The 21,185-nt window shown below is 40.8% G+C and overlaps 1 protein-coding gene across 1 annotated transcript in view; it reads left to right on the forward strand.

The window, feature by feature from the left end:
- Nucleotides 1-21,185, forward strand: part of rtca (RNA 3'-terminal phosphate cyclase) — a 36,409-nt gene continuing 15,224 nt past the window's right edge. Inside the window, exons 1-5 of the mRNA XM_063063928.1 lie at nt 1-152; nt 7,267-7,367; nt 12,454-12,597; nt 15,435-15,558; nt 17,984-18,042. Of these exons, the coding sequence (XP_062919998.1) occupies nt 111-152; nt 7,267-7,367; nt 12,454-12,597; nt 15,435-15,558; nt 17,984-18,042 (470 nt within the window). The 5' untranslated portion in view covers nt 1-110. The remainder of the gene's footprint in view (nt 153-7,266; nt 7,368-12,453; nt 12,598-15,434; nt 15,559-17,983; nt 18,043-21,185) is intronic.

Genomic DNA, 21,185 nt, shown 5'->3' on the forward strand with positions numbered 1-21,185 from the left:
TGTGAGAGGCGGAATTTGATTGGCGACTGCGTAAAGGAGCCAGGTTGGCTTTTTTGTGCAGGTCTCTGTCTTACGTGGGTGCTAGACTTTCACGGTTCCACTCGGCAACAATGGCTGAATACATTGAAATTGACGGTGGGATAATGGAAGGGGTGAGTGATGCGTGGAGTTAGTCTCCGCTGTAAATCTCTCGGTTGGGCCTGTGCTGCTTCGCGCTGTCTGCATGGCTTTGGGCCCGAGTGCGGAAATCTACCGATAATATTGTTTGAACTCAAATCAGAGGTTGGAGTGCGAAATAAAGCGGTCGGTCTCAGGCGGAATATTACCTCGTCTCGATTCTCGACCCATTAATTTAGTGTGTGCTTGATATTGGTCAATTAGAGCTATTAATGATAATTTGATGTCTGACAGCTAGCGGGAAATAAACCTAGTACTGGTCGGCCATGCATATGTATTTCTGCCCGGGTTTCGAGAGATGAAGGGACTCTGGATTTGGGGCTTCTGCGTTGCCTGTTTGCAAAAATCTCAATATCGCTGCCTTTCTCTATCCTCCGCCGCACCCCCCCACCCCCCACAAGATCGATAATAATACCATAAAGGGGAGTCGGGTGGCTATTAGGGCACTTCATGCGGTTACGAATTGACTAATAGGAAACTCCAATCCTGTTATGATGTTTCTTAATGTATTTCACAGGTCTTTTTACCTAATAAAGACCCGTATCGTTTATGGGTAGCTTGCGAATATATCAGTGATTGTTAACAAATGTCACGTGTATTGATATGCCTGCCATGATTCAGGAGGTAGTTTTGACTCGAATTGGATTGTGGATTTGCTCTCCTGAAGTCTCCCATGAAGTCAACTTATGTGTCTACATTGACACCCAGTTATAGAGTAATAAAATCATACATGCAGAAACAAGTCGTTCAACCCAATGACTTTATGCGAACCATCCAACACCAACCCCCAACAGAATTTGGGTTAGTTGATGGGAATAAGGGAGAATGGAATGGCTTGCAGTAGGATTAGTGTTCGACCATTTGTGTAAGCTTGGGCTGAAGAAGCTGTTTTGTGTAGTATTCCTATGATTTTTTTAAAAATCTACTCTAGATTAAGCTATACATTCCTTTATAATTGAAGTGTAACCTCTTAAGGTTAATACCACATATAATAAAGGATCACATTGTTGTCCTTCCTCATTAATTGGCATACTTAGATTCTAGCCTTTTGCAAATCTTCACTAGGACACACAGACCCCTTTGTCATTACAAGGCTTGACAATCTCTCACAATTAAGATCATTGGTCTGCTTTCTTGTCAACATTAACAGTTTTTACAGTGTCCCACGGTGTATTCCAGTTGATAAATTTTGCACACGGACTTGACCTGTGTCGATCAACTGCCTGGAACATTCAAGGACATGAAACAACTCCCAAATATCAAAAGTATAGTGTAATTAATTGGTCTTATTTAAGCTTAAAAACTTAACCTGGAACTAAGCAACACACAAAATTCTAGAGGAAATCAGCAGGTCAGGTATCATCTATGGAAATGAATAAACAGTCAACATTTCGGACCAAGACCCTTCTTCAGGACTGGAAAGGAAAGGAGAAGATGTCAGAATAAAAAGATAAGGAAGTGGAAAGGAGGATAGCTAGAAGGTGATAGGTGAAGCCATGTTGGCAGGAAAGGGGAGAGAAAGGAATCTGATGGGAGAGGAGAGTGGATCTTAGGAGAAACGGAAGGAGGAGGGGACCAAGGTTGAAGGAGATAGGCAGGTGAGAAATGGTAAAGGCCTGAATTGGGAATAGAGGAAGAAGGGAAGGGGAGAGGGAATTTCTTTTTGTCAGAAGGAGAATTCTATATTCATACCATCAGGTTGCAAGCTACCCAGACTGAATAAAAGGTGTTGTTCCTCCACCCTGAGGGTGGCCTCATCATGGCACAAGAGGAGGTCGGGGTCAGAATGGGAATTAAAATGTTTGGCACCGGAAAGTTTCACTTGTGGCGGATGGAGTGGGGGTGCTCGACGAAGCAGTCCCCAATTTATGACAGGTCTCACCAATGTAGAGGAGGCTGCATTGGGAGCACCGGACACAATAGCTGACCCTAGCAGATTCACAGGGGAAGTGATGCCTCACATGGAAGGACTGTTTGGGACCCTGAATGGAAGTGAAGGAGGAGGTGAATGGGCAGGTGTAGCACTTTGGCTGCTTGCAGGGATAAGTGCCAGGAGGGAGATTAGTGGGGAGAGATGAATGAACAAAGGAATCACAGAGGGAGTGATCCCTGTGGAAAGCAGAGGGGTGGATGTTTGGTGGTAGGATCCTTTTGGAGATGGCAGAAATTGCAGATGATGATGTTTTAGATGCAGATTTTAGGTAAGAAGAGGAACTCTATTACAATTAAGGTGGGTGGATTGGCCCTCAGCAGATTTCTCCCTTGCAATTGAGTTTTACATTTATTTTATTATAGTTGTTGCTACTATGGTTATGCCTTCATCTGAGAGTATTCATTATTCCATTCTCTTTATAGAACAGTAATACCTGATCTCACTTTGTCTCCAGAATGTGTAGTTCAAGGAAAGTATCCCAAAAAAGCTTGATGAGCTCCTGTTTTAGGTTATCTTTTCTATGCTGAATCATGGCAGACACGTCAATACATGTGATATTTGTAGAATAAAATTCCCCTACTCCCCAAATATCACTTTTTTACAATCTGTTCAACTGTGTAGTTATTGTTATAGGGCCTGTATAATGTACCCAAACAATTTCTACAACCTGAATCTGTTACACTTGACCATCAATAATTAACAGAATAATTTCTGTATCGTTTCCTTGCTTCCTTTCCTCTTTAGATGCCAAACCCTTCAATATTAAAAGTTCAAAGTAAATTTATTGTCTAAAGTACATGTATGTTATCATATACAACTGTGAGATTCATTTTTGTGTAAAGAATCACAGTAAATACAAGAAACACAATAGAATCAATGAAAGACCGCACCCAACAGGATGGACAGACAACCAGTATGTAAAAGACAACAAACCGTCAGAATGCAAAAAGAAAAGAATAAAATAAACAATAAATATCAAGAACATGAGATGAAGAGTTCTTGAAAGTGAGTCCATAGGTTATGGGAACAGCTCAGTGATGGGACAGGTGAAGTTGAGCAAAGTTATCCCCTCTGGTTCAAGAGGCTGATGGTTGACTGTTCTTGAACCTGGTGGAGTAGGTCCTGAGGCTCCTGAATCTCCTACCAGGTAGCAGCGAGAAAAGTGTATGGCTTGGATGGTTAGTGGTGGTGGTGGGGGGGGGGGGGGTTCCTTTGGCTTCTGCTCTCCTGAGACAGTACTCCATATGTGCTCAATAGTGGGGAGGGCTTTACTTATGATGGACTGGACTGTATCCACTACATTTTGTAGGATATTCTGTTCAAAGGCATTGCTGTTTTCATACCAGGCTGTGATGCAGCCAGTAAATGGACTCTCCACCACACATCTATAGAGGTCATGCCAAATCAACACAAACTCCTAAGGAAGTAGAGGTGCTGCCGTGCTTTCTTTGTAATGGCACTTGTGTGCTGGACCCAGGACAGATCGTCTAAAATGATAACACCAAGGAATTTAAAGTTGCTGACTGTCCACCTCTGAACCCAAATGAGGTGGGACTCATTGACCTCTGAATTTTCTCCTCCTCAAGTCACTGATCTGCTCCTTGGTCTTGCTGACATTGAGTGAGAGGTTGTTGTTGTGGCACCACTTGGCCAGATTTTCAATCTCCCTCCTATATATTGATTTATTACCACCTTTGATTCGGTCATTGACAGCAAACTTAAATATGGCATTGGAGCTGTGCTTAGCCTCATAAGTATAAAGTGAGTAGAGCAGGGGGCTAAGCTGACAGCCTTGTGTTGCACCTGCACTGATAGTGATCATAGAGGAGATGTCGTTGCTAACCTGAGCTGACTGGGGTCTGCAAGTGAGGAAATCGAGCATCCAGTTGCACAAGGAAGCATTGAGGCCCAGGTCTTGAAGCTTATTGGTAAATTTTGAGGGGATAATAGTACTGAATGCTGAACTGTAGTCAATGAAGAGCATCCTGATATAAGCATCATCACGGTCCAGATGTTTCAGGATTGAGTGGAAGAGACGATGACCTGGCATCTGCTGTTGATATGTTATAATGACAGGCTAATTAGAGCTGATCCAAGTCACCTCTCAGGCAGGAGTTGATGTGTTTCATCACCAACATCTCAAAGTGGATGTACAGTAAGTGTGACTGGACAATAGTCATTAAGGCAGGTAACCGTGTTCTTCTTAGGCACTGGTATAATTGAAGCCTGTTTGAAGAAGGTGGTACCTCAGACTGCTGAAGCAAGTCATTAAAGATATCAGTGAGCACTCTAGCCATTTGATCAGCACAGGTCTTTGGTACTCGACCTGAAATCCTTGCTGGCCCGGATGCTTTTTGTGGGTTCACACTCCTGAAGGATGCTCTGACATTGGCTTTTGAGACAGAAATCTCAGGTCATCGGGGGACTGTGGCAGTTTAAAAAGATACCTCCATGTTTTGATGGTCAAAGGGAGCATAGAAGGTGTGAGCTCATGTGGGAGTAAACCCTTGTTGTCACCTATGTTGCTTGGTTTCTCTTTGTAGGAGATGATGGCATTCATGTCCTGCCACAGAAGTAGAGTATCCTTCAGTGATGCAAGTGTGGTCTGTTATTGCCACTTCACATGTGAGATGGCTTTCTGGAAATTGTACCTAGACTACTTGTATTTTACTTGTTTGGCAGACTTGAATGCCACTGATCTGGCCCTCAGCAGATTTCGGATCTCATGGTTCATCGGGGCTTCTGGTTGGGGAAGACGGAATAATTTTGTGGAGACGCACTCATCTACAACTGTTCTTATAATATCTATGACAACTGTGGTGTATTCGTTCAGATCCTCTGATGAGTCCTTGAACAAGGCCCAGTCCACCGACTCACTACAATCCCATAGCCGCTCCTTTGCCTCCTATGACCACCTCTTCATTGTCCTTACTTCTGGAGCATTGCTCTTCAGCGTCTGTCTGTATACAGGTAGGAGGAGGGCAACCAAATGATCTAATTTCCCAAAATGCACTCTAGGAATTGAACGGTAGGCATTCCTTATGGTAGTATCTGCCCCAGTCTATATATCTCTTGCAACCATGTCTCTGTCAGTGCTATCAGATCGTATTGGTATATTGAACTTTTAATATGTGGTACTGTGCAAAAATCTTGGGCATATGTAAAATATTCTGTAAAGTGAAACTACTTTCAAAAATTATGAAATGAAAAATTTCTAAATATCAAGAAGTTACTATAATGAGCAGTAAACAGTCATGAACTACAAACGTTTGTAGATAAAATCAATATTTGGTGTGACCATCATTTGCTTTTAAAACTGCATCAATTCTCTTAGTTGCACTGTTCTGCAGTTTTATAAGAAAACTGGTGCAGGATGACCACCTTGTGTCATGTTGTTTAGCTTACTATTGCCATGGTGCAAGGATTGACGGCTTGAAGGTTAAACTGTCACATCTGCCGCACCTTCACCTTTTAGTGTGGTTTGATTTTATCTGCACTCATTTCTGTTTCAGTTAATCTGTTTAGTTCATTCAAGTCATTGTTATTGATCATTAGCATCCTGTGTTTACCATACGACCATAGATAAAGGAGCAGAATTAGGCCATTTGGCCCATTGTTGGCTGATCCATTTTGCCATCACCCCTGTATTCCTTCATGCCCTGACCAATCAAGAATCTATCAACCTCTGCTTAAATATACATAAACACTTGGCCTCCACAGCTGCCTGTGGCAATGAATTCCACAGATTTACCCCTCTCTGGCTAAAGGAATTCTGCATCTCCATTCCAAAAAGACGCCACTCTATTCAGAGGCTCTGTCCTCTAGTCTTAGACACTGCCACCTAGGGAAATGTCCTTACCAAATCCACTCCATCAAGGCCTTTCACCATTTGATAGGTTTCAATGACATCACCCCTCATTCTTCTGAATAATCATCCACTGGGCTTTATACCTACAAAGTAACTTTTTATTTGAAAAGCAGCCTATTACTTAATGTGTTACTTTCTTTAATGAAATGTAAAAAGTTCTCTAACATTTAATTTTTGGGAAAATGAATGCTTGAAAATCTAACATTTGTTCTTTCCTACTGACACACTAATGCGGTAAGCAAAATTTATATAAAAATCTAGGGTGCCTAAGACTTTAACATAGTACTATAAATGCAGGTAGTTGAATGAATGTCCGACAGAGTGATCAGCAGCACTGGGGCTCCTCAGGGGACTGTCTTGTCTCCCTTTCTCTTCACCATTTACACCTCGGACTTCAACTACTGCACGGAGTCTTGTCATCTTCAGAAGTTTTCTGATGACTCTGCCATAGTTGGATGCATCAGCAAGGGAGATGAGGCTGAGCACAGGGCTACGGGTGTGAGCAGAATTATCTGCAGCTTAATGTGAAAAAGACTAAGGAGCTGGTGGTAGACCGGAGGAGAGCTAAGGTACCGGTGACCCCTGTTTCCATCCAGGGGGTCAGTGTGGACATGGAGGATTACAAATACCTGGGGATACGAATTGACAATAAACTGGACTGGTCAAAGAACACTGAGGCTGTCTACAAGAAGGGCCAGAGTCGTCTCTATTTCCTGAGGAGAATGAGGTCCTTTAACATCTGTCGGACGATGCTGAGGATGTTCTACGAGTCTGTGGTTGCCAGTCCTATCATGTTTGCTGTTGTGTGCTGGGCCAGCAGGCTGAGGGTGGCAGACACCAACAGAATCAACAAACTCATTCGTAAGGCCAGTGATGTTGTGGGGATGGAACTGGACTCTCTGACGGTGGTATCTGAAAAGAGGATGCTGTCTAAGTTGCATGCCATCTTGGTCAATGTCTCCCATCCACTACATAATGTACTGGGTGGGCACAGGAGTACATTCAGCCAGAGACTCATTCCACCGAGATGCAGCACTGAGCGTCATAGGAAGTCATTCCTGCCTGTGGCCATCAAACTTTACAACTCCTCCCTTGGAGGGTCAGACACCCTGAGCCGATAGGCTGGTCCTGGACTTATTTTCATAATTTACTGGCATAAATTACATATTACTATTTAACTATTTATGGTTCTATTACTATTTATTATTTATGGAGCAACTGTAACGAAAACCAATTTCCCCCGGGATTAATAAAGTATGATTATGACTATGGCACTTTCATTTTCCAGGGAGGACAGATTTTACGTGTTTGTACAGCACTAAGTTGCCTTCTTGGAACCAAGATAAAAATCCATAATATTCGAGCAGGGAGAAGCACACCTGGCCTACGGTAAGTATTCACAGCTTATTTGATCAGTTTTTTGCCTCCCCATCAAACTCTTTTAAAAGACCATGGAGTCATAGAGTAGCACAGAAGCAGGCTTTCTGGCCCATCTAGTCTGTGCCGAACTATTATTTTGCCAAGTACCATTGACCTGCACATGGACCAGAGTCTTCCATTCTCCTTCCATCCACTTGCTTGTCTAGACTTCTCTTAGATGTGTTAATTTGAACCTGCATCCAACACTACTTTTGGCAGCTTGTTTCACACTCTTGTCACTCTCTGGGTGAAGACAATCTCTCCACCCCCCACCTCCAGCTTAAAAATTTCACCTTTCACCCTTAACCTATGACCTCTAGTTTTAGTCTCACCTACTCTTTGCTTCTCTGGAAGACTACATAGGTCCGTAAGAGAGGAGATGGTTGTATTGGGAAAGTGCCAAGGGCATGGGGAGGGACAGTCTGGAGTGATGAATAGACCAGGGGGTCAGAAAGGGAGTGCTCTGCAGTAAGTTCAAAGAGTGGGGAGGGAGGTGCGACTGGTGGTGGAATTGTGGAGCTGCTGAAAATGCTGGAGGATGATATATTGGATGTGGAGATTGGTGAGTGACAGATGAGAATGAAGGGACCTCTGTTGTTCTGCCTAGAGAGGATGAGTGAGAGCAAAAGTGTGGAAATGGAGGAAATGTGTGTGAGGGCTCTATCCCCTATTGGGCAGGGTTTGCCACATTTCTGGAAGGAGGACTTTTCAGAAAGCCTGGAGAAAAAGACCACATCTTCAGAAAAGATGTGGCTGAAATGGAGAAATTAGAAAAGGGATAGCATCTTTCAGAGACAGGATGGGAGGAAGTCACGGTAACAAAAGGAGTCAATATGCATCTTGTGCTACCACTGATGCTGCCTGTTGAGTTCTTACAGCATTCAGTTTTCTGTTTCATATTCCAGCGTCTGCAGTCTCTTTTGTTTCTCTTTAATGTCTATTAGCCATTTGCATCTTAAATTTCTTGTCTATTTCCCCTTTAAATTATTGTTATCTTTGCTGCTATGACTTATTAAGGATAGGTCATTTGGTCCTTTGCTCCACCATTCATCAAGGTCATGGCTGTTCTCCTAATTTTCCTAGATGATTAACATACCTTTGATTCACATACTGTCAAGAAATCTTTTGATCTGTTTTGAATAAACTCAATATCTGCATGGAAAATTACAAAGATTCAACATCCTTTGCATGAAAAAAAATTTTGCCCCATCTTATTGCTTTTCCTTGCTAGTAATTTAATCAGGAAATATCCTCCCTGCATCCAGCCAGTCAAGCATTCTGTGAATTTCAATGTAATTGCCTTTAATTATTTCTAAACTTTACAGAATATGGGCACAGTGAACCATTCTAGTGAATATTTCCCTCCTTGGGAGGAATATTCTTTTTCTTGAAAAAGGACATTAAAAATATAACCAGACCGTTACTATCTCTCATCCATCTTCTAAAGTCAAGTTCTGCTTTACTTTTAATTACATTAGGAGATAAAGTAGGCACTTGGCTTCTTGAGCCTGCTCGGAATTTCATGGTTGTCTTCTATTTAACACCATCTTTCTGCCTTATCCCTTGATTCATCAAACAATCAACACCGATTGGGGTTGGAAGTGCCCACGTAGGACACCTCGGAGGAAGCGTGGGTGTAGATCAGGGTTACAGGTGCGTTTAAGGAAACGGTTTTAAACCCCCTATACCGACTATTTTGCTGGCGAACATGCAGTCTCTGCTGAATAAAATCGATAATCTCAGAGCCAGGGTGCTGAATCAGAGGGAAATTAGGACCGCGTGTGTCCTTTGTTACATGGAATCCTGGTTAACCCCTTCCATCCTCGATGCAGCGATCCAGATTGACGGGTTTACTATACACCGTTAGGATAGATCTATAGAGTCTCTCAAAAGCAGAGGTAGGGGGGTATACTTCATGATCAACTGTTCCTGGTGCACAAATATATCAGTGCTGTCTCAATTCTGCTCACCAGACCTGGAATATCCGGCAGTAAAGTGCCGTCCTTTTTACCTACCAAGACAGTTCTCTGGGATCATTTTGGTAGCCAATGTCAAAGCAGGCTTTAGAAGATCTGAGTAACGGGATCAATATGCACAAAACAGTACACCCTAACGCCTTCACCATTGTTTTGGGAGATTTTAACCAGGCTAGTCTGGAAAAAAAATCACTAAGCAACTACCATCAACAGATCACTTGCAATACCAGAGGAAACAACACACTGGACCATTGATACACCACCATAAAATGCCTACTATGCTATTCTATGTCCTCACTTCGGGAAGTCTGATCATTTAGCTGTACTTCTACTCCCTGAATATAAGCAGAGACTGAAGACTGCAGCACCAGCAGTGAGGACCAAGAAGGTATGCATGGCAACTCTGGCAGGGTCTGCAAGACATTACTTCCTACAAAGCAAAACCCAATAGTATGAATGGCAGCGATGCTTCACTACCAGATGAACTCAACGCCTCCTATGCATGCTTTGAAAGGGAGAACACAACTATGGCTGTGAAGATCCCTGCTGCACCTGATGACCCTGTGATTTCCATTTCAGAGACCGATGTTAGACTGTCTTTAAAGAGAGTGAACCCTCGCAAGGCGGAAGATCCCGATGGAGTACCTGGTAAGGCTCTGAAAACCTGTGCCAAACAACTAGTGGGAGTATTCAAGGACATTTTCAATCTCTCACTGCTACGGGCAGAAGTTCCCACTTGCTTCAAAAAGGCAACGATTATACCAGTGCTTAAGAAGAATAATGTGGGCTGCCTTAATGACTGTTGCCCGGTAGCACTCACTATTTTCTATGTTTCTATGTTTCTACATCGACAGTAATGAAATGCTTTGAGAGATTGGTCATGACTAGACTGAACTCTTACCTCAGCAAGGACCTGGACCCATTGCGATTTGCCTATTGCTACAATAGGTCAACAGCAGACGCAATCTAAATGGCTCTTCACACGGCTTTAGACCACCTGGACGACACAAACATCTACGTCAGGATACTGTTCACTGACTATAGCTCAGCACTTAATACCATCATTCCCACAATCTTGATTGAGAAGTTGCAGAACCTGGGCTTCTGTACCTCCCTCTACAATTGGATCCTCGACTTCCTAACCCGAAGACAACAATCTGTGCAGATTGGTGATAACATATCTTCCTCACTAATGATCAACACTGGTGCACCTCAGGGGTGTGTGCTTAGCTCACTGCTCTATTCTCTATATACACATGACTATGTGGCTAGGTATAGCTCAAATACCATCTATAAATTTGCTGACAATACAACCATCGCTGGTAGAATCTCAGGTAGTGACGAGAGGGCGTATAGGAGTGAGATAACAACCTGGCACTCAACGTCAGTAAGACGAAAGAGCTGATTGTGGAATTCAGGAAGGTTAAGATGAAGGGACATATTCCAATCCTCATAGAGGGATCAGAAGTGGAGAGAGTGAGCAGCTTCAAGTTCCTGGGTGTCAAGATCTCTGAGGATCTAACTTGGTCCCAAAATATCAATGTAGTTAGAAAGAAGGCAAGACAGTGGCTATATTTTATTAGGAGTTTGAAGAGATTAGGCATGTCAACAAATACACTAAAACTTCTATAGTTGTACAGTGGAAAGCATTCTGACAGGCTGAATCACTGGCTGGTATGGAGGGGCTATTGCACAGGACCGAAATAAGCTGCAGAAGGTTGTGAATCTGGTCAGCTCCATCTTGGGTACTAGCCTACAAAGTACCCAGGACATCTTTAGGGAGCGGTGTCTTGGAAAGGCAGCGTTCATGATTAAGGACGTCCAGTACCCATGGCATGCCCTTTTCTCACTGTCACCATCAGGTAGGAGGTACAGAAGCCTGAAGGCACACACTCAGCAATTCAGGAGCAGCTTCTTCCCCTCTGTCGTCCGATTCCTAAATGGACATTGAAGCTTTGGACACTACCTCACTTTTTAAAAAAAATAGTATTTCTGTTTTTGTGCATTTTTAAAATCTAGTCAATATACATAATTGATTTACTTGTTCATTATTATTATTTTTATTTTGTTTATTTTTTTTCTCTCTGCTAGGTTATGTATTGCATTGAACTATTGCTGCTAAGTTAACAAATTTCACGTCACATTCCGGTAATAATAAATCTGACTCTGATTCTGATTCAGAAACTTGTTGATCACACACAAATAGATGGACCACATTTTCTGTGGGTTTTTGTGCCTTAGAGGAATAACATTTTCTGCAACTTCTGCCTCATTTCTTTAAATGAAAGCAATTGCCTGCCCACCTTTGTACCTTTCATTGTGTTTTCCCAATTAACCTACAGGCTGATATTATTGTTCCCTCGTACCTTTAAGACGGTATTTTCAGATTAATTGCATCACTTTCAAACTCAAGAATAATTTTATCACATTATGAATGTTGTCTTGTGTAAAGCCTCTGCAGCAAAATTATCAGTTAGCTCTTTCTTATGCACTAAATAACCTGAAAAATCTCCCTGGTTTCCCTAAGTGGTCACTAAGTTATTGATCTTAAAATATGATCTTGCATATATGTTATGAATTCATCCTCTATTTGCTGCTGATGTGACTTATCCAGTCTCTATGTAGATAGAAGTCTCCCATTACAATTTTTATCTCTGTTTTTTGTAATCATTCTTAGTTTTCTAATAACCTGTTTGGTGGTGGTGAAAAAACTTTATTCTTCATTTCATTCTCTGTCTGATGATTTATGCTCACTTAATGCCACTCGGATGGTTTGTGAACAATTCCCATTAGGTGAGAAACTTTAAAATATTTTGTCCTAGCTTTGGTTGTAGCACAAATGGCTGGTATTGGAAACTGGTGAACATTTAAATTGGTACAAAAATGGAGATATTTTCATGTATTAATCAGAGGCACCCAACTATGATGGCCTTAATTTGTGGCTCTTATTCTGAAGATTGATTTGGATTCTAATTACCAATGTAATCTTCATGAACACACACATTTCTATGGGAAGACCTGAAAAAGTACAGTTCTTAATTGGTTAGCTGCTAAAACATATATTTTTTTAAAATTTTAAGGCCTCAGCATCTGTCAGGACTTGAGATGGTTCGTGATCTATGTGATGGTTGCCTTGAAGAAGCCAAAGTCGGTTCCACGGAAATATGTTTCTCTCCTGGTAAAATCAAAGGAGGTAACCATGTGGCAGATACAAAAACAGCTGGGTAAGCATAGATAGGCATAGCTGCATTTTAATGAAGAGAAAAAATGTCTTGCTTTTATCTTTTACACTTTTAGGATCCCTGAATTTGAAGCCAATCTTTAGCATCTGCAATTGATATTGAACATTATATCTTGCTCATCAGAAGAAAATGAATAAACAATTTATTTTTATTTTAATTTCTATGGCTTCTGATAAGTCTTAGCTTAGAAGTTTGTGAAAGGTCCAAATATTTAACTCAAACTGGTGACACTCTTTGAAGTTCCGATGTTTGATATTGTTAGGATTCACTGAGCATCTGAAAGTGGTAAGAAAGCTTCTGTCATGGCATCCTGGAATGCAAGGATCTTGGTCAGAGGAGGTGTTGGGTAAACACAAAATAATCTGCAGATGCTGGGGTCAAAGCAACACTCACAACACGCTGGAGGAACTCAGCAGGTTGGGCAGCATCCGTGGAAAAGATCGGTTGACGTTTCGGGCCGGAACCCTTCGTCAGGTGTTGGGTGTTAGTCTTTAGCTTCCTTAGCTAGTGTAAACTGTGATGGAGCTTCCCAACATTCAATTTTTATATGAGAGTGCATCACAACGATTTTTTTTGTCTTCCTCTAAATTGATTGCATGAAGCTTCCAACAAATCTGTGTGAACTTTATTTAATATTGTAAAGTCTATTATGGTATATTGTATTTTATGGATGACTAACACTACAGAAACTGAAACTATCTTTAAGTTTTTTTTAAAGTTTACATCACAAGTCACCTTTTTTTCTTGGCTTTTTTCTTTGGGGTATTCGCTGCTGATGTTAGAATAGTGCTTCTGATATAGAAGAACCTCCCAACTAAAAATGGGCACTGAGCTCAAATGGGAGGTACTGAGAGGGGTAACCCAAAGGAGTGAGGTGAAGAAGTAATTGGGAAAGTAACTGGAGAACGTTCCAATGCGGCAGAACGCATGGATCATCATATTTGAAGAAAGGGAAGGTGGTGATGGAGGAATTGTGTAAGAGGATAGAAACTGTGAAGAGGGTTTAAACCTAAATTTGAGATATTTGGAATAGGAACTTTCCTATGCTTATTGGAGGTAATTGCCTCTATTAGACAAATGATGTACAGTTTTCCACTGAAGATGCTTGTAAAAGTACCACCTTTCAACTACCAAGTTCAACTGCATTGGCTAGTCTGTTCAATTCAGGCATAAATTATGTTTTAACTCTTCTGACATAGAAATGAATGACTCTGTCCTTCAATACCATTGTTTGCAAATGTATTTAATTGCTGCTGTACTGGGAACTTTTGACAAAAGCACTTTGTCAGTTATTGGTAGCTATGACATTTTGTTGCCTTTGTGAGAGTAATTCTGGCCGGTCTGCTCAAGAATGGTAAGTTTTGGTCCCCGTAAGTAAGTTTTGATGTACCTGTTCTGTTTGGTTTGTGTTTTTTGTTTGTGCGGGAGGAGGGATTTGGGGGTTGACGTGCATGTTCCATTTTTGTTGTTTTTTATGTGCGTGGAGCAGGGATTTTGGGGGTTGATGATCGTGCTGCCTTTCTTTTCTTTCTTGGTTTCATGGCTACCCGGAGAAGAAGAATTTCAAGTAATATACTTGGATAATAAATGAACCTTTGAATTATAGTTAATATGCAATATATAAACCAGTTTTTTAATGCTCAAACAGTTCTGCGCTGAAGTGAGAGAGTATACTGCAGTCATCTTTATCAGATTTAGGCCTCCAAATGCAGTTATGCCACGTTAACAAAATTGGGCTTCAGTCACCATTGAATGCTTTCAAAATCCCAGACTGTCGATCACTTCTCAACTGTTAAAAGCTGTGTTTAGAATAAATATATCTCCCTTAAAATAATTACTTGCTTTCCCTGGACGTTGTAATGCTGACTATTTCTCTATTACTACAAAGATTCGAAGCTGCCATCTGCGTGTGAAAACATTTCCTTGTGAGTGGTTGTTTAACCATCTGCAGATTAAATATCTCCTCACTTTTAAGCTCAGCCTTTTGTTATCAGTGTTCTCAGCTGCCTATCTGGCAATTACAAGATTTAACTTTGTATGCTTATTCTTGTGTTGCACTGTTGCATCCATTTTAATAGGTACAATGGGAGATTGGGAATGAATGCAATTTAGTGATTAATGGTGAATGCAATTTTAGACTGGGGTACAGCAACAGAATTTCTTGCTAGCTGAACCTTGTGGTAGTTAGAAAATATGAGGTGGGCCAGGAAAAAAAATTGCAGTGATTGCTGTTGGAGGTAACAAGACCATAAGGGTTTCCCAGAAGAAGGAGTGAAATGAGCGAAGAGCAGATCAAGGGAAAGTTCAATTAAAAATAAATAGTCTCAGTAATGAACTGGATAATGGCACAAGAAGCAGAAATTGGGCTTAATTAGACATGAAGTGAGACTGATCAGCAATCTGTGTTTGAGGGCAGGAAATTGTAACTTAAGCTTAAAAGATCAGGACTTGTATTCAGAATTGAGTAAATTTTAAATACAAAAGTATTGTGAATAAATTTTGAATTACCTGGAATATTATTTTCAGAGAGAAATCAATTTGATGGAGGTTCCTTGGTTTTGTAAAGTGAACCTATAAGTAATTTTAACGTGCAACACCAAGAGTCTATCACTCAGCATTGCATTGTTTTCCTGAGAAGATTGTCAGATGAGCCTTTGCATTACTGATAAGCCAATTTATCTCTCTGCTGTGCTTGTGAGACACTTCTGTGAATTTTCAAAATTGCTGATTTATTTTTGTCAGAAAGACATTTGTTATGAACAGTATTTCCATTTTGATATGCCATTAATTTAGAAGGTCAATTGTGTTTTGTTTACCAGGAGCGTCTGTCTACTAATGCAGGTCTCCATTCCGTGTGTACTCTTTGCTGCTTCTCCATCTGAACTGATTTTACGAGGAGGCACTAATGCTGAGATGGCTCCACAGATTGATTATACCTTAGAAGTAAGAGCCAGCATAGTGCTCGATGATTTGCAAGGGAAATAGTGTGTGCATACTTTCCTAGGGATGGTATTTTATCTTAATTAACTAATAATTTGTGATTTTCAATTTATTTGCATGTGTCCATGTTGAGAAATGTGTTTAAATAACTCCTCCCATTTTGATTAGTTTCTTTGGATTCATTATTCAGTGAACATAAAGTTAACAGAAGTTTACTCAAAAGAACATTTCAAAATGGCCCACCACCTGTCAGTTGCAGCTGTTTCTGTGATTTCTACCTACGGTAGCTTTGATTTCATTTAGTGTCTGTTAAAAAGTGATTGGGATTTGAGCCTTGTTTTACAAAGATGTGCCCTCATTTTGTCATTCTTTCACAACTATCCTCTCCACTATATATTTACTTCACTCTTCAGTGGTTTAGACATTTGACTTAACAGCCACTGCATGAGACGTATATTATTTTCTTTAAAACCTTTTCAACACCTGATTGAAATTGATGGGGCAGTGCATGAAAACATTTAGTGTTGTTCAGAATTCATAAATGTTTTCTGCTATATATTAATCCTTAATGCTACTAATTGCTGAATTAATCTTTTTGGGTTTGTGTGTGTGCAAAATTCAAATGAGGACTGGTTGTGCACTCAAAGTACATAACAAATAACAGTAATATTTACATAACATCTTTTACTGTCAGTTGAAAATTGCAAAATCTTTATAGGGGCATTAAAAAAAGCTTGGAAAGGGAACTAAAAGATATTGAGCACTTTAAAGTGTGGAAAGACAAATGGATAAGGTTTACTGAGGGAATGCCATGCTTTCAGTTGCCATTGGCAGACAAATCGTAATGTGATATGATTTTGGCTAGAGGACCATAAAGAGATATGGAGGAGTGAGGGATCTGAACCAACATGAATTTTAAAGGGTTTCTGAGGATACAAGTACAGATGTATGCACAAAATATATAGTTCTTTTTATCAATCATAGAGGCTGTGAGACTATTTGAGTTGGCAAGGCTGTGAATATGGAATTGGCGAATTTGTTCCGGGGTGGGGGTGGGGGGCTGTTTTAAGGCAGTGATGAGTATGATGGAGGATCCACTAGCTGAAGGGAAGAAGTCAGTAGAAGTATTTTCATTAGAATTTTTTTATGGTACCTGTTTGGGATGATAAAGAACATCTTAATAAAATGTTACTAGTGGCAGAATTGAGATCCTTGAGAGAAAAGTGTCAGGTGTGGGGAAGTGTCAGGTCAAGAATGATTTCAGTGACAAAATGCGCACTGCCACCATGAACATCTGTGGCATGTGTTCAAAGACAGAGCCAGGCAGGGAGGCTTCATTGAAATCAGAACATAGAACAATACAGCACAGTGATGTGGCACTGACCTTTTAACCTACTCCAAGATTGCTATCATGTTTAACTATTATTCAGCCATACGTAAATACCCATTAATACAGCCAAATGAAATAGTGTTCCTCGGGGGCCAAGATGTAAAACACAGTACCAACAGTCATATACAGCAAAGGCACATTTAGCACATGTTAGATAGGAAGGGAAAATACAGTCACACAGATAATTGTAAGTAACCCAAGTCTGTAAGTGACATGTATTCCTCTCGAGTGGCGCTCCATTTTTTATTTGTCCACATGCCTATCTAAGAGAGGAAGATGATCTTGTTTGTCACCCAGGTTTCTATCTACAGACAGTGATAATATACTCATCCATAGTAATCCAGTGGATGTGAGTGTCTAGTTCACAAGTAAATGGACATTTTGGAGGGAGATGCAGAGTTCCACCAGTGGGACAACTTGGTTGAATCTGTGGGCTCTTCAGTGAGTGCAAAGACATTCCAAGGAAAGCTTGCCTAAGTTGCACAGTCTGACAGTGACTAGAGAATGGGAAAGCTGAGGATTGCTGTAGGTATGAAACACAATTTGGGAGTGTAGTTTGCCAGTAAGGGGACAAATGAAAGGAGATGTGATTACATAAAATAACCAGCAACAAGTGAAGGATAAGCAAATGAACTAAGTTAGTTTAAATTAAATTAATCTAAGATTAATTCAAGGGGATGATTTTGCTAAATATAGCAATATTGCATGGTAGCCAATAATACTCAATTCCATTGTGATTCAAAATTGGAATTTTCAGAGGACATCTGGTCCTGAAAGACATCAAAAGTGAGCAGGATTTTAAAACAACTGTTGACTTGACTGAAATGTTTTCAAGTAAGATACTTGTATGATGCTGAATGAATAATGCCCAGAAACAAAATTCTGACTGCAAACATTCAAACTTTAACTTGCAACACTAAAGACCCAAATTAGCCTAATTTTGTTTAGTTGTGTTGAGACAAAGTAGCTATATTAATGCAATTTTAATTTTGTCATCTTAAAAATCAGAAGCAATAATTGTATTTTTCCGTTTTGCAGCTATTTCAGCCAATCGTAGAAAAGTTTGGATTTAAGTTCCACTGTGATTTGTTAATGAGGTAGGTATTAAGCCCTGTTCAAAAGTTGCATCTAACATAAAAATACAAAATTGGACCAGGATTGACTTCCAGATTTCTAAACACTGTGTAAGCGCAATTTTGAATACCAGAAGCATTAGACTGATATAATGAATGTTCACAGTATTAGAAACATTCCTTGGTTCTCTTTGTTTTCTAACTTTTCTCGGTTCTGAGGAAAAGTTATCAACCTGGAAGCTAGAAAGTTTTTGACAAGAACAGGCCATTTGGCCTAACAAAGCTTGCCAAATTCCTGTTCACACAGTGTGTTGAAATGACTATCGAGTTTAGATTTGGAAGTCTGTAAGGTACTACTCTCACCTACGCAACCCAGTAGTTTGTTCCATGTATCCACAACTCGCTGTGTAAAGACAAGCATCCTGATGTTGGTCTAAAATCTCCCCTTAACCAGTCTCCACATCTGGCCCTGTGTCCTTAATGATGAATTAGATTTGAAATATGAACTGGCAACCACTTTACTCACTCCCTTAATGATCTTAAACACTTCTGTCATGTTGCCTCTCATTCTACATTTATTTAGGCTAAAAAGATGTAATTCTTTCAATCTTCCTCCATAGCTCATACTCTGCAGACCTGCAATGCGTCTAGTCACCCTTCTCTGAACTCTCCAGTGCCTTCCCATCCCTCACATGAGATGGAGACCAAAACTGTACACCGTGCTCAAGGTGTGGCTTGAGAAGCTTAAGCAGAATGTCTCGACTTGAACTCCACTGAGCTTATTATATAGCCCAACATTCTATTAGCCTTCCTAATCGCTCCTGTGCATTATCTAGTGATGAGTCTACTAGGACACCTAATTCCTTCTTATACAGTGCACTTTCTAACTCAACACCTCCCATTTATATCATATATTTCTACTTCCTATATGTAATGCTTTACACTTATTTACATTAAATTTCATCTGCCATTTATCGGCCCAACTCTGGATTTTAGACCATAAACCATAAGATATAGGAGTAGAATTAGGCCATTTGGCCCATCAAGACTGCTTTGCCATTTAATCATGGCTGATCCTTTTTCCCCTCCTGAGCCCCACTCCCTGACCTTCTCCCTTTAACCTTTGATGCTGTGTCCAATCAGGAACCTTTCAAGCTCTGCCTTAAATACACCCAACAACTTGGCCTCCATAAGAAATAGGAGCAGGAGTAGGCTGTCTGGCTCATCGAGCCTGCTCCGCCATTCAATAAGATCATGGCTGGTTTGGCCATGGGCTCACCTCCACCTACCTGCCTTTTCCCCATGACCCTTAATGTCCTTACTATGAAAAGATCTATCCAACCCTGTCTTAAATATATTTACTGAAGTAGCCCTCACTGCTTCATTGGGAAGAGAATTCCACAGATTCATCACTTTGTGGGAAAAGCAGTTCCTCCTCATCTCCGTCCTAAACTTACTCCCCTGAATCTTGAGGCTATGTCCCCTAGTTCCAGTCTCACCTACCAGTAGAAACAACTTTCCTGTCTCTGTCTTGTCTATCCCTTTCATAATTTTATATTTCTATAAGATCTCCTCTCATTCTGAATTCCAGCGAGTACAGTCCCAGGCGATTCAATCTCTCCTCATAGTCTAACCCCCTCATCTCTGGAATCAACCTGGTAAACCTCCTGTGCACCACCTCTAAAGCTAGTATATCCTTCTTCAAGTAAGGAGATCAGAAGTGCACGCAATACTCCAGTTGTGGCCTCACCAGTACCCTGTACAGTTGTAGCAAACCTCCCTGCTCTTAAATTCAATCCCTGTAGCAATGAAGGCCAACATTCCATTTGCCGCCTTGATGGCCTACTGCACTTGCAAACCAACCTTCTGTGATTTATGCACAATCACTCCCAAGATCTTCTGCAAAGCAGCATGCTACAATTTTTTACCATTTAAATAGTAATCTTCTCTTTCTTTTTTCCTTCCAAAATGGATGACCTCCCATTTAGCAACATTGGTACTCCATCTGCCAGACCCTCGCCCACTCACTTAACCTATCTGTATCTCTCTGCAGACTCTCTGTTCCTTCTGCACAATTTGCTTTTCCACTCAATTTAGTATCATCAGCAAACTTAGATACACTGCACTTGATCCCCTCTTCCAGATCATTAATTTGTATCATGAACAGTTGCGGGCCCAGCACCGACCCCTACAGAACACCACTCACCACTGATTGCCAACTAGAGTTACACCCATGTATCCAAACTCTCTGCTTTCTATTAGTTAACCAATCTTCTATCCATGATCCCCTCTTCCAGATCATTAATTTGTATCATGAACAGTTGCGGGCCCAGCACCGACCCCTACAGAACACCACTCACCACTGATTGCCAACTAGAGTTACACCCATGTATCCAAACTCTCTGCTTTCTATTAGTTAACCAATCTTCTATCCATGATAATACATCACCCCCAACTCTATGCATTCTTACTTTAGTCTTTTATGTGGCACCTTATCGAACGCCTTCTGGAAAACCAAGTAAATAACGTCCATCTATTCCCCTCTATCCACTGCGCTGGTTATATCCTCAAAGAACTCTGGTAAGTTTGTCAAACAGGGCCTGCCTGCGGTGAATCCATGCTGCGTCTGCCTGATGAGTCCATTTCTTTCCAGATGCCTCGCTATTTCTTCCTTAATGATAGCTTCAAGCATTTTCCCAACTACAGATGTTAAACTAACTGGCCTATTGTTACCTGCCTTCTGACTACATCCTTTTTTGAACAGTGGCGTGACATTTCCAATCTGCCGGGACCTGCCCAGAGTCCAGAGAATTTTGGTAAATCATCACCAAAACCTCGTCTATAATTTCTTCCATTTCTTTCAGTACCCTGGGATGCATTCCATTAGGACCGGGGGACTTATCTATCTTCAGGCCCACAAGTTTGCTGAGCACTACTTCTTTAGTAATAGCTATTGTATCAAGGTCCTCGCCTCCCATTACATCCATGACATCTCTCTTTGGCATGTTAGACGTGTCCTCCACCGTGAAGACCAACACAAAATAGTCATTTAAATGCTCAGCCATTTCCTCATTACCCCAATATTAATTCTCCCTTCTCATCCTCCAAGGGACCTACATTCACTTCAGCCACCCTTTTCCGCTTTATATAATTATAAAAACTTTTAC

The sequence above is a fragment of the Mobula hypostoma genome, chromosome 12, assembly GCF_963921235.1.
Source record: "Mobula hypostoma chromosome 12, sMobHyp1.1, whole genome shotgun sequence".
Lineage (NCBI taxonomy): Eukaryota > Metazoa > Chordata > Chondrichthyes > Myliobatiformes > Myliobatidae > Mobula > Mobula hypostoma.